The sequence below is a fragment of the Podarcis melisellensis genome (assembly GCF_964234715.1).
Source record: "Podarcis melisellensis genome assembly, chromosome: 2".
NCBI lineage: Eukaryota > Metazoa > Chordata > Lepidosauria > Squamata > Lacertidae > Podarcis > Podarcis melisellensis.
In genome coordinates, this window is record NC_138529.1 from 104,099,709 (window position 1) to 104,113,851 (window position 14,143).

The 14,143-nt window shown below is 48.2% G+C and overlaps 1 protein-coding gene across 6 annotated transcripts in view; it reads right to left on the reverse strand.

Moving 5' to 3' along the window:
* Window positions 1-1,143: 1,143 nt before the first annotated feature.
* CPNE9 (copine family member 9) overlaps window positions 1,144-14,143 on the reverse strand; it is a 67,371-nt gene continuing 54,371 nt past the window's right edge. For all 6 annotated transcript variants that reach the window (XM_081902411.1, XM_081902412.1, XM_081902410.1 and 3 more), the window contains 9 exons: window positions 11,295-11,348; window positions 10,978-11,039; window positions 9,718-9,764; window positions 8,631-8,812; window positions 4,456-4,583; window positions 3,211-3,313; window positions 2,205-2,262; window positions 1,816-1,889; window positions 1,144-1,699 (listed from right to left, as the gene is read on the reverse strand). In XM_081902411.1, the coding sequence (XP_081758537.1) occupies window positions 1,547-1,699; window positions 1,816-1,889; window positions 2,205-2,262; window positions 3,211-3,313; window positions 4,456-4,583; window positions 8,631-8,812; window positions 9,718-9,764; window positions 10,978-11,039; window positions 11,295-11,348 (861 nt within the window). In that variant the 3' untranslated portion in view covers window positions 1,144-1,546. The remainder of the gene's footprint in view (window positions 1,700-1,815; window positions 1,890-2,204; window positions 2,263-3,210; window positions 3,314-4,455; window positions 4,584-8,630; window positions 8,813-9,717; window positions 9,765-10,977; window positions 11,040-11,294; window positions 11,349-14,143) is intronic.

The following is a 14,143-nucleotide window of genomic DNA, read 5'->3' on the forward strand; positions in this document are numbered from 1 at the left end:
TGCCGAGGGGCAAACTATAGTTCCCAATGTTGTTTGTGTGTGAAAGCCACATGCGTTTCATGTGCTTTCATGGTATGGTGTGTATAATCTTTAGTCTGCAAAAGAAGAACCCAGCAGTGTTCAGTTGCTGTTCTCGAGGTGCCATTGAGCAAATGGGATATTTGGCCTGGGCTCTGGCCATGGAAGAAGATTCTGTTTCAAAGGGCTTGGAAATGCAGGTGCCTGTATGGCTAGAAAACCCCCAGCAGTGCAGGAATCACAGCTAACGAATCCCTGACAGATGGCCACCCAACCTCTGTTTTAAAACCCTCCAACGAAGGAGAGTCCGCCACCTTCCAAGGTACCGTATTTTTCGTTCTATAGGACGCACTTTTCCCCCTCCAAAATTTAAGGGGAAATGTGTGTGCGAACTATGGAGCGAATGCAGGCTCCTTGGCTTCAGCGATAGCAACGCGAAGCTTCCGAAGCGCAGAGGGAGCGCTCTCTCCATGCTCCGGAGGCGTCGCGTTGCTTTCGCTGAAGCCTGGAGAGCGAGAGGGGTCAGTGCGCACCGACCCCTCTCGCTCTCCAGGCTTCAGGGGTAGCCACCTGAAGCCTTTGGAGCGCAGCGGGAACTCGCGCTGCGCTCTGAAGGCTTTGGGTTCCTTTTGCTGAAGGCGGGAGAGCAAGACTCTCCCGGCTTCAGCAGAGAGGGAGAGCTGCGCAGCGCCCCTTCAGCGAAGCGGGAGGAGAAATGGAAGGGGCTCCGTTTCTCCTGCCACTCCGCTGAAGGGGTGCTGAGCAGAGAGGGGGAGAAATTTTTCCCCCTGTTCTCCCCCTCCTATGGTCCAGTGCGTCCTATGGTCCGGTGCACCCTATAGAGCAAAAAATACAGTAGTCCATTCCACTTTCAAACAGCTGTTGCTGCCAGAAAGTTCTTCCTGATGTTTAGTCGGAATCTCCTTCCTTGTCATCCGAACCCATCAGTTCGGGTCCATCTCCCATTTGCCAGCCCTTCAGATATTTGAAGATGGCTATCATATCATCTCTCGGTCGTCTCTTACCCGGGCTAATCATACCCAACTGCCTCAACCATTCCTCACAAGGCATGGTTTCCACAATCCCTCATCGACACAACAACAACAACACACGCACGCAAGAGAACCTGGGACCAAGGATGATTTATTGTCGATAACCAGGCAGAAACAGAACTTGGTGGCGCCTTACTTAGCGAACCTGAAGAAAAACATCGTCCCTGGCTGCCCTCAGCGAAATGCAGGCTTCCTTCCAAACTCCTTCCTGGTCCGTGCCCCTTGCCAAGGGCTGGTTTGTGAACTCTGGTGCCATCCCTTGGGAGATTCTGGGTGGGTTCATGCTTTTGTGCTGGCATCTCCGAGGGCACCTGTGCCAGGCAGGGAGGTCACGCCCCGGCCCACCCCCCACAGAGAGAGCTGTCCCAGCCACCCGGCCCATTGGGGACAGCCAACGTCGCCCAATTGGTAGGAGTCGTCTCAGTCCCAGCCGGAGCGAACACCCTCATTGGCTCAGGCTATGGCAGAGGGCGGAGCTACTGCGGACTAGCAGAAAGGGGCTTGATGTCACGGGTCTTCATGTAGGAGAGGAGCTGCTCGGGGATTTCAGCCAGGACGTCCTTTGCCAGGCGTGCCATGCTCAACACGTGGTTCCCAGAATGGTCCACGTAATCCCGGAATGGCACAAACTGGGCAGAAAGAGAGAGAAGGGGGTAGGTGCTTGGCCAAATCCTGCCCCCCCAAAACCCACCCCCACCACCCTTTGGCATCGCTGATCCATCCATGCTCTCTGGAAAAGAGTTACCTGCACAATGTCTCTCTCAGCATAGCGCCCCCTGGAGGAGACTCGCACTTCATCTCCGTCCAGCTCTTCCATAGCTGAGGATCACACAAGAATGAATTACTGCTAAGATTTGTTGCCATCCTCCTTGGGTTGCTGCCCAAGTACAGGGCACCTACAAAAGCCCCTCTGCCCTGCATGCAACCCAGATCCATGAGGCCTAGTCATCGGCCTCGCAGCATGGCCTTCCATGGTGGCCCTCTCACCGCTTTGTGATTTGTGCAAAGTGCTGAAGCATAGCAAGCCACCGACTTTGTCGTCGTGTCACCCTGTCGGACCGGGTTGGTCCAGGTCCACCCAACACAATTCCCATCGTTGGCCCATCACACATCTTGGGTCAGGGCAACACTTACCCAGAAAATCAGCCGGCCCTACTCCCACGATGATGATAGACATTGGCAAAGACGAGGCCTGTGGGGAGAACCGCATTGTCTGACATACTTAGCTGTCAACTTTCCCCTTTTTAAAAGGGAAACCCTATTCAGAATAAGGGAATTTCCCTTTAAAAAATGGAAACATTGACAGTTATACCCACAGCCTTGGAGATCGAGATGAAGGCCACAAGGAGCCCTAAATCCACACATTTGCAGCTGTGTATGCACACGCAGGTGGCGCTGTGGGTTAAACCACAGAGCCTAGGACTTGCCGATCAGAAGGTCGGCGGTTCAAATCCTCACGACGGGGTGAGCTCCCGTCGTTCGGTCCCTGCTCCTGCCAACCTAGCAGTTCGAAAGCACGTCAAAGTGCAAGTAGATAAATAGATACCACTCCGGCGGGAAGGTAAACGGTGTTTCCATGCGCTGCTCTGGTTCGCCAGAAGTGGCTTAGTCATGCTGGCCACATGACCTGGAAGCTGTACGCCGGCTCCCTTGGCCAATAAAGCGAGATGAGCGCCGCAACCCCAGAGTCGGTCACGATTGGACCTAATGGTCAGGGGTTCCTTTACCTTTACCTTTATGTACACATGCAAAAACATGTTATGTACAACAGCAATGCACAGTGGACATTGCTACGTATCTTGGCTGCAAAGCTGTTTACCCCACAGCACAGCAGGGCCGTGCTGTCCCTCTCAGCCTCATTCTGCCGGTGGTTAATGTCCACACCATTGTTTATGTAAAGAAGGCCTTTTTATGGGGTTTTGGTGGTGGGCAGTGAGGAAGCCTGTGTTGACCGCTTTATTGCAAATTCAATCGAGAAGGCGGTGAGGGCAGGTGGAGACCACCTGTTTCTTCAAGAAGGCACTTAAGGTGACATTGGGAGCTGCTGGAGACCAGCTTTCATGCCTCTCCTTAAGTCTTGAGGGTGTTCCTTTTCTTCCCCACCCCTCTCCCAGCATGGAAAGGGAGAGTTTGGACTCACGGCGACAATGGCTTCCTTGGTTTGCAGCATGTCAGAGATGACTCCGTCCGTGATGATGAGCAGGACGTAATATTGGGACCCGTCGGTCTCCTGGGCCGCCAACCTGTGGAAGAGGGAGAGTCGAGAGGACCCAGACATGCCTTGCTTCTTCACCGCTTCCCACTGCACTATGGAGCTCTGCCCGCCAAACAAACAGAGCTCTCAGCCAGAGAGTTGAAACAGAGGGCATTATTATTACAGTGGTACTTCAGGTTACAGACGCTTCAGGCTACAGACTCCGCTAACCCAGAAATAGTACCTCAGGTTAAGAACTTTGCTTCAGGATGAGAACAGAAATCGTGCTCCGGCTGCACAGCAGCAGCAGGAGGCCCCATTAGCTAAAGTGGTGCTTCAGGTTAAGAACAGTTTCAGGTTAAGAACGGACCTCCAGAATGAATTAAGTTCTTAACCCGAGGTACCACTGTATTATTATTATTATTATTATTATTATTATTATTATTATTATTACTTTATTATTACTACAGTGGTACCTCGGGTTACATACGCTTCAGGTTACAGACTCCGCTAACCCAGAAAGTGTTTCAGGTTAAGAACTTTGCTTCAGGATGAGAACAGAAATTGTGCTGTGGCAGCGTGACAGCAACAGGAGGCCCCATTAGCTAAAGTGGTGCTTCAGGTTAAGAACAGTTTCAGGTTAAATATGGACCTCCGGAATGAATTAAGTACTTAACCCGAGGTACCACTGTATACCTGCCCATCTGGCTGGGTTTCTCCAACTACTCTGGTCAGCTTGCAGCATATCTAAAAACATAATTAAAAACATCAAACATTATAAACCTCCCGATACAGGGCTGCCTTTAGATGTCTTCTAAAAGTTGCGTAATTCCTTATCTCCCTGACATCTGAAGCGAGGGTGTTCCACAGGGAGGGCGCCACTAACGAGAAGGTTTGGGTTGGCGGTTCCTCCACCTTTCTCTACCGCTGTCCTCACTGGTTCAAATTGCGCTGCTCGGATCGGCCGGGCAATGGGGGATGTTCCCTAAGGTGCCACTGAAAACATGCAAGCCCTGGAGCCAGACTGGGTTCCTTTGAAGGCAGAGGTGACTTTGGTCTGGGTGTTGCAACAAATGCGTCTTTGGAAAGACCAACTCAGAGATGTTCTGCCCCCAGCCCAACGCAAGGCTCCCGAGAGGAAGGAGGGCAGGACCTTGTTCGGCATGCGATGCTTTTCCAGTGCCCACTTACCGTGCCACCTGGTTGATGACTGGCGCAAAGTTGGTGGGTCCGTATAGCTGCACTGTGCGTAAGCTGTGGAAATAAGATTCCAGCACTCCCTCAATGCCCTCGCAGCTGGGGTTGTCCGGGTTATGATTCTAAGGAAAGAATAGTGCCGTTTAGCAAACACGACAGATCTTATAGGAAGGGAGGTACATGGATATTTTTGCCAAGATAACCCCAAAAACAACAACAACAGCAGCCAGTAACAGGTGAACCCAAAGCCGAGATCTGCAAGATAGGATCTGGTGGATCTCTGGCTCAGCTACCCAGTTCCTACCACCGCCGGGCTATACCAGTGTGGCTCCCTAATCCTGGCTTAGGTAGAGCTAAGACCAGTGGACCTTAAGGGAGGATATTAATAGACAAGATGTTAAATTCTTTTTATATGCAACAACAGCGGCAAGAGTATTGTTGGCCCAGAAATGGAAGCAAGAAGAAATACCGACGAAAGAAGAATGGCAGACGAAATTAATGGACTACGCAGAATTGGATAAAATGACAGGAAGGATTCGAAACCTGCGGGACCAGAGATTTACAGAAGATTGGAAGAAATATACAAATTATCTGAAGAGCAACTGTAATCAACAAATTCCACTAGTAGGACTACAAGAAGTTTTGTAAGGAGAAATATATGAAACACTGCAAAGAAGAGAGACATTAGTTATGATATTTGAATGTAATAGTGAAAGTAAGAAATGTAAATTAAGTGAAGAGATTGGAAATTTTTCATATGTGATTGATGGAAGTTAAAAAAATTGTATAAGATATAAAAGTATCTTTAGTAATTGTTGAAAATGATATGTTAATATATATATATAGAGAGAGAGAGACCAGTGGACCTTACAGCAGCATAAGCCCTGAAAAGCGGGGAGTGGCAGGGATTGGACCAGGTAGGGGGAACTTAGGCTGGACCCTAACTCTGAGCTTGTCCACACTTCTTTTTTTTTTATAAATATTTATTAAGATTTTTTGAGTACAAATACCTAAATAATAAACAACTTTACTTATATAACATACTTTCTTCACTTCTTTGGACTCCCTCACGTCTCCCGCTCCCACTTACATTGTAGAAAAGTTTTTTCCAAGCAAATTATCATCTTGTTTACAATCTTATATCCGCTCATTTGAATACAATCTAACAGTTCTCCAAGAAAGAGTTTATACTTTCTTTAATCTCACTTATCGTCAAGTTCAAATCTAAATTAGTGGAGGGCGATTATTTATGATCTAGCATCCTTCTTAACCTTCAACCAAATTACAATATTTTTGTAAATAAATCTTAAATTTCTTCCAGTCTTCTTCAACCCTCTCTTCTCCCAGGTCTCGGATTCTGCCAGTCATCTCGGCTAGTTGCATATAATCCATCAGCTGCATCTGCCACTCTTCCAATGTGGGTAAATCTTGAGTTTTCCAGTTCTTAGCTATGAGTATTCTTGCTGCCGTTGTTGCATACATGAAAAATGTTCGGTCCTTCTTTAACACCTTCTGGCCGACAATACCCAGAAGGAAAGCCTCTGGTTTCTTGGTAAAGGTATACTTAAATACCTTTTTCAGCTCATTATATATCATTTCCCAGAAGGCCTTCACTTTAGGGCAAGTCCACCAGAGGTGAAAGAATGTTCCTTCATTTTCTTTACATTTCCAACATTTATTATCAGACGAATGGTATATTTTGGCAAGTTTAACTGGGGTCATGTACCATCTATATATCATTTTCATTACATTTTCCTTCAGAGCATTACATGCAGTGAAGTTCAGCCCAGTGGTCCACAACCTTTCCCAATCCTCAAACATAATGTTATGCCCAATATCCTGTGCCCACTTTATCATAGCCGATTTAACCATTTCTTCTTGTGTATTCCTTGTCCACACTTCTGCTGGTTCTGTGCCTAGAAAGTACCTTCTGGGCACGAGTCCGAGTGGATTTACGTTTGCCCTGCAGCTTTCCCCCGGGAGAACACTCTATTTACCGCTGAATCAGAACAAATGGCAAACCACTGGTTTTCCCAAGGAGAGAGCGTCAGGGCAAAGGGAGGTGTGGACGAGCCCCTTTTCAGCTTAGAACTAACCTAATGGAACTAATGCTTGCCAAAAGGATGGCATTCAAAACTCTTATTTCCATGGCTTGCTTTCCCTCTATCGGGCTTAGGACAGCTCAGCCGGCAGCAATCCCAGCTCCAGAGTTTGGATCGGGTGTGCTTTATTGAAGGCAGTGCAAACTGGGCTCACTTCCCTATTTAGGATGTGTGATTCCCCCCCCCCCCCTTAGCAGATAATTCCTTGCCAGGTGTGAAACTAGGCTTTCTTTCATCCGGGTTAAAGACCCAGTTTGGCGCCCCTGCCACACACAGGCTGGGAGCCTCAATGGTGCCCCTCTGGAGGCTTCACCCAGGGCAAAATACCCGGCTAGCTCGCCTGTAGCTACGGCTTCATTTATTTGGTGGAGAGGGACATGCGTCTATTCTGCATAAAAGTGACTCCTGTGATCCAGAGATAAAACTTGGCATTGGAAATAGGGTAGAGGCCTGAGCCCTGGAGTTCTGGCACAAACTCATTGCTGCATCCCATCATCTGTGCTAGTCTTGAAAAGGAATGCAGCACTGACCAGTAACTGGAGCAAAGGAGAAGGAAAACGAAACCAAGAGTTGGATATGAACAGTTGGGTAACCATAGATGCATGTTAGGCAATTCACGTCATAATACAAAGGGAGATACAGAGTGGGTTTCTTTAAAAACTGGTTTGATGGATATCAACGTCTCTTACAAGGCTGCCTGCCGGTTTGTTGTTGAGTTGTAACATGCTTGTTACTTACAGCAGGGCAAAGGCTTTTGCAGTGGCTCAGAAGCGGAGTGTGTTGTGTGTCGCAGCGAACGTAGTTATTGGCAACAACCTTGAATCTTCTTACTCTTGCAGGTCCACCAGGTGTCATTACAGAGAGCAAGCAGCAATACTTGACTACACGTTCTGAATTTCTTTTTGGGGTCTATGTAATGGTAGTTCGCTAATTCCCCTGCCCCACTGCAAGGTTCCTAGGGTGAGATGTCTTGGCAAACCATGTACTTAACCATGGTGCCACCATCACTGATTTATGAAATTATTTGATAACATTTATATTGTTTGAATGTACAAAAAAAAGCAAGGGGAAAAAAACAGCACCAAAACACTTCTAAGTGGTTTTCAACAATATGAAATAAAACATCAAAATGATCCATACAAAATTGTTGTTGCTGTTGTTGATGGCATCCGTCTTGGGAGACAATGGAGGTTCGTTCTCAAAACCAGTACCATATTAGGAAAGTCAGAGGCTTTAGGACAAGCTGTGCTGAGAAGGGCCTCTTTGACTAGCATATTTTAAAGGGAAAACTATATATTATGAAAATCCAGAGTCTCAGGCTGGTAAATCTGGCTCTGGTTAAGATAGTCTTGATCTCCGTTGTCAGGAGGAAAAGAAAACCAAGCACAAAACTAGGTACAAATGACTTGACTGTTCCAAAGCCTTTCCACAAACCACCTCAACAGAGCTCAATGACCATTAATGGTCCATGGAGCTCAGCTTGTGAACCTCTGGGGTATACAATGATCCAGGTAAGGTAAAGGTAAAGGGACCCCCGACCATTAGGTCCAGTCGTGGCCGACTCTGGGGTTGCGGTGCTCATCTCGCTTTACTGGTCAAGGGAGCCAACAGCTTCCGGGTCATGTGGCCAGCATGACTAAGCCACTTCTGACAAACCAGAGCAGCACACAGAAACGGCGTTTACCTTCCTGCCGGAGTGGTACCTATTTATCTACTTGCACTTTGACATGCTTTTGAACTGCTAGGTTGGCAGGAGCAGGGACCAAACAACAGGAGCTCACCCCGTCGCAGACATTCGAACCGCCAACCTTCAGTTCACTAAGTCCTAGGCTCTGTGGTTTAACCCACAGAGATTTCCCTAAAACCCAACTCCACAGATATGCAAAAAACTGCCTCATAAGTCAGGACAATGATCCCTCTAGCTCAGTTTTGCCCTTCCTGACTTGGCAGTAAGTTTGCTACTCCAGATGCATGCAAATGGAGACACCAGGGATTGAATCTGGGGCCATACGCACAGCAGGCCCTTCCCATCATTGCAACTGGGGGGGGGTTGGGTTTCCCACCTACCAAAGGGAACTGGTGGGACACCTTGCCATCCGGTGGGACTTTGGCTCCAAAGCCGTAGGCAGGGAAAAGCTTGTCGCTGTCGTAGTCCTGGATGATTTCTCCAACGGCCTTCAGAGCCATGGCGTAGGAGCTGAGCTGGTAGGGGCTCATGTAATGGAGGGAGGTGGGCTGGGAGGGAATCCCTGTGAAAAGGCATTTGGTCAGCCTCCAGAATCCCACAACCCCATTCCCCCAGCAATACAGCCCCACGGCTTCCCCCAGGCCATACACACAGCATTAGGAAACCCATATCAAAAAGCCAGCAACCCTCCGCCATCTTGGCTTGGCTTGGCTCTCTCCCTCTGGGAATGCACAGAACATTGGGTAGCTCTTCATACTTTCCTTATTCTCCTCAATGGCACCTTGATTGGCCTAATAAGGTAAAGGTAAAGGTAAAGGGACCCCTGACCATTAGGTCCAGTCGTGACCGACTCTGGGGTTGTGGCGCTCATCTTGCTTTATTGGCCGAGGGAGCCGGCGTACAGCTTCCGGGTCATGTGGCCAGCATGACTAAGCCACTTCTGGCGAACCAGAGCAGCGCACGGAACGCCATTTACCTTCCTGCCAGAGTGGTACTTATTTATCTACTTGCACTTTGTCCTTTCGAACTGCTAGGTTGGCAGGAGCAGGGACCGAGCAACGGGAGCTCACCCCGCCATGGGGATTTGAACCGCCGACCTTCTGATCAGCAAGTCCTAGGCTCTGTGGTTTAACCCACAGCGCCACCTGCGTCCCAATACTTGGTCTAATATTTCCACTTCATTCTCCCACAGGTGAATTCCCCTCTTCCTTGACTCCTCAGACACTGGGACAATGGCATTTCTCTCCCCTCCCCTCACCCTGTCCTGAGACCAATTCTGGTATGGAAGTGAGGAAGTTCTTTGCGGGAGGATTCCCACAGCCCCACATTTGAGAGCGGGGGCAGGCAACCCCACAGAGGTGGAAGGTTAAAGATCTGCCTTTAGCCCAAGGGTCCTCGGCTGCCTGGTTACCGGCAGCTAAACTCTCCCTCTGTTCCCATAGCGACTCACGGCTGTGCTGCACTCACCGTTGGAGGCGGTGAAATCAATGGCGACAGTGAAATTCAGCTGTGTCCTAAGGGGTGGGATGGAGGAGAGAGAGAAATGGTTGCTGCCATTCTTGTGAGCCCCCCAAAACACCCTTAGCTGTGTTCTTCCTCATAGGTTAATCCCACCAGAACCCTTCGGTCTCCTGCCGTACCTCAAAAGCAGAGCCCCAACCTCAAAGGTCTTTGCCAGACCTCAGGCATGTCATCCTCTCAATGCTTCACACACTTGTCTTGTTCTGCCTTCCTGCCTAGTCTCCTCCTGGGCAATACCCGAGAAGCTGTGAAGGCTGGCATTGGTGCTTTCAAGCTCTAAACAACTCAAGAGACCAAATATCTGAAGCACAGCCTCCTTCCCTACAGATCCTCTCAGGTAGTTCCTCTACCATCAGAGGCTTGGGCGTGGGAGTGGTGACCTGCGAGAGGGCCTTCTCCATGGTGGCCCCTAAGCTGTGGAACTCCCCGCAGAAGTGTGTCTGCACCTTCTTTGTACAGCTTTCGGAGAATGCTGAAGACGAACCTCTTTACCCTGGCTTTTGAAACTTGAGGTGTATAATTTTGGAATATATTTTTGGATATATTTTTAGGATATATATTTCTGCAATGGTAAGTTGTTTTAAATGACTAATAATAATAATAATAATAATAATTTCATTATTTATACCCTGCCCATCTGGCTGGGTTTCCCCAGCCACTCTGAGTGGCTCCCAACAGAATAATAATAATAATAATAATAAGTGACAAAACATCAAACATTAAAAACTTCCCTAAACAGGGCTGCCTTTAGATGTCTTCTAAAAGTCAGATAGTTGTTTATTTCTTGACATCAAATGGGAGGGTGTTCCACAGGGTGGGTGCCACTACCGAGAAGGCCCTCTACCTGGTTCCCTGTAACTTCGCTTCTCGCAGTGAGGGAACCACCAGAAGGTCCTCAGAGCTGGACCTCAGTGTCCGGGCCGAATGATAGGTGTGGAGATGCTCCTTCAGGTATACTGGGCTGAGGCTGTTTAGGGCTTTAAAGGTCAGCACCAACACTTTGAATTGTGCTCGGAAACGTACTGGGAGCCATGTAGGTCTTTCAGGACTTAATATCATATTGCAAAGTGGCACTTCAGTGTTGTAACCCACCCTGGGACCTTAGGGTGAAAGATGGGCATTCCACCCATCAATAACAGGGCAGCCAGCCCCTGGCCCTCCAGAGTTAGGGCCCTAGGAGGCACCCCAGCTTTTCAACCAACGCACCCGCCTCGAATGTAGTCGACAAAGGTGTATTCCGACTGCACTGCGAAGGAGAGCAGCGTTACCTACCGGAAACAGAGAGACAGACAGAAAAAACAACATGTGAAACACATGTAGTCCGAGAGGCAACTTGGAGGCTAAAGGTGCTTCTAGACTGTTGCTATTTTAGGAGTGGGATATGATCACATGCTGGCAAATTCAGCTTGCAGAATTACGGTTGACCTTGCACAACAAGCTTGCTTCCCCCCTAAAAGATTGAGGGTATTTGTGATAGGGAAAGTGAAGGGAGAGGAGAAGAACAGAACATTCCCTGTACTTACTGTCCCAGAGTTAATGTACTTCTTTTTCTTGCATTTCTTCCTAGGATTAGAAACCTGGGGTTGAAACAGAAGAACAAGGAAATGCGACTCTGTTGTCACCCCTCCAGCCACCATTTTGTCCCCCCAACAACCGTCACCAAAGTTGTATCCTTTGCAACCATTATACTTCATATTTGTGGCCATTATCATAACCTCAACTGAGCAGCTACACAGACTGTGGAATTTTAAGGATCAATCAATCAAACAAACAAAAAACCAGTCTGGAAAGCCAAATCCAGTCCCTTATACAAAGTAAAAAGTTATCCATCTTTTCTTTTACCAACCACCTTGGACACTATAATCACCAGGTGAGGTCTTTTGGATGGTCCTGTCACTGGGGGCTGCCTGGTTGATGATTAACTGCGACAGGGCCTTTTTAGTGGTGCCTCCCCAATTGTGGAATGCCCTCCCAAGTGAGGTGTACCTGTCTCCATCATTATTAACTTGCATGAAGAACTTGAAAGTATTCCTGTTTCCCCCATGATCGTTGGATAGAATGGTGTTTATAAGTGCAGTTGCTTCCAGAATGCTTTTAACTGAAACGGCTTTTAGATATTTCTAACTGCAAATTGCTTTTAGCGGTTTCAGAATATTGCTGCTCCATTTTTATTTTTAAACAGTGCATTTGCTTGCCACCCTGGGATCTGTGGGGAGGAATGCCGGGGTGCCCATCACTGTTGGCATCCATCTGTCTCGAGAGAGACAGCGGACGGCACCTCCAAGGGTGAACTGCTGCATTAGCGTTATAAATTCAATAAACAGCAGCAATAATAAGTAATTTCAGACTAGCAATCACCAACTGACATTCTGTAGTCTTGCCCCTGGTTTCATTTCTGTCTAACTCATGAGTAGGCATGGGGACCGGATCCGGCCCAATCGCCTTCTAAATCTGGCCCGCGGATATGTTTTTACACGAATAGAATGTGTCCTTTTATTTAAAATGCATTTCTGGGTTATTTGTGGGGCCTGCCTGGTGTTTTTACATGAGTAGAATGTGTGCTTTTATTTTATTTTATTTATTTTATCAAAGATTTTCTTGATTTACAAAAGTGTGTGCAATGTCTCTCTCTCTCGTATTTTTTTTCCATGTAACATTTTTACAAATCAGTTTCATTTGTTGAGACATTAGGAAGAAAAGGGGGAAAGAGATGGAGGGGTGGGGAGATCGGGGGGGGCGATGTTTCTATTTTACTTACTATATGTGGGGCTTGGTGTCAGCGTTGCTTGTGCAGGTTCTTTGCTTGTGTTCCTTTGGTGGTGAGAGAGGTTGGGGTTGGCCTAGGGTGTGGGTGTTCATTTGTGGTTGGCTGTGGTGGTCTTTGTTTTCATGTGTGAGTGGGGTGGGTGGGTGTTTTGGGTCAGCTTTTATTTAAAATGCATCTCTGGGTTATTTGTGGGGCATAGGAATCCGTTCATTTTCCCCCTCCAAAATATAGTCCGGCCCCCCACAAGGCCTGAGGGACAGTAGACCGGCCCCCTGCTGAAAAGGTTTGTTGACCCCTGGTCTAACTTGTTCCGGTTTGTGCAAGCAGATTGCTTGCTTGCACGCTCTTCAGTGCTGCTGAGCCGCCACTTTTCAGTTGGAAAAAGAGCTCAAATGAAGGTCCAACACAGCACAGTACAGTGGTACCTCGGGTTACATACGCTTCAGGTTACATACGCTTCGGGTTACAGACTCTGCTAACCTAGAAATAGTGCTTCAGGTTAAGAACTTTGCTTCAGGATGAGAACAGAAATCATGCTCCAGCAGTGCGGTGGCAGCAGGAGGCCCCATTAGCTAAACTGGTGCTTCAGGTTAAGAACAGTTTCAGGTTAAGTACGGACCTCCGGAACGAATTAAGTACTTAACCTGAGGTACCACTGTATAGCGATACATTATCCAGCAATATCCAGAAGGCTGCTGATTCAATCCCTGGTATCTCCAGGTAGGGATGGGAAGATCCCCTGCCTCAAACCCTGGAGTGCCACTGCCAATCAATGTAGACAATTCTGAATGCTGTGGGCCAATGGCCTCAGTCATAGAATCATAGAGTTGGAAGGGATCCCAAGTGTCGTCTAGTTCAACCCCCTGCAATGCAGGAATAAGTAAGTACAGTGGTACTGTAATGGTTATATGGGGTTGCTCGTGCGTAAGTTGCCGCCACTCCTGGCTAGGTAGCCTGGTTAAACCTTTCCTGGCTGGATAGCCCTTCACTTCGTGGCTGTTCAGTCGCTAACAGAATCCGTCAGTGGGTGTTTCTTGAACTTCTTCCAGCAAAGAAGTTCTTTGACGCCAAGTCTCCGCCTACTTTCCCTGCGCGGATGTCTTCTGCGCAGGGTGGGTGTGGGTAGCGGAGGACCTGTGCTCTCCCTGCTGGTCTCCAGCGAAGAGTCCTGGAGCCCTCGCTCCGATTCCCCCATCCGCCTCCCTTTATCCCTGGTGTTACGCTGATTTCCTTCCCCAGCTGCTCAGTCCCCTCTCTCCCTGCTTGGCCCTTCTCCGGCATCGCTTGGGAGCCCTGCCTCCACTTCTGGCTCCAATGTCAGTTCCCTGACAGGTACCTTGGTTCTCAAATGCCTTGGTACTCAAACAACTTGGAACCCAAATTCTGCAAACCCAGTATGTTTTCCGGAAGCCGAACGTGCTCCGTTTTGAGTGTTATGCTTCCGTTTTGAATGCCACACTCCCGTTTTGAGTGTTACGCTGAGGTCTGTCTGTTTTTGCTATTTCTTTTGTGTTTTTACAGCTTTTGTGTTTTGTTTTTGTGACTGTGTGGAACCGAGTTCAGCTACTGACTGACTCATTGTGTGACTGCAGCACATTGTTTATT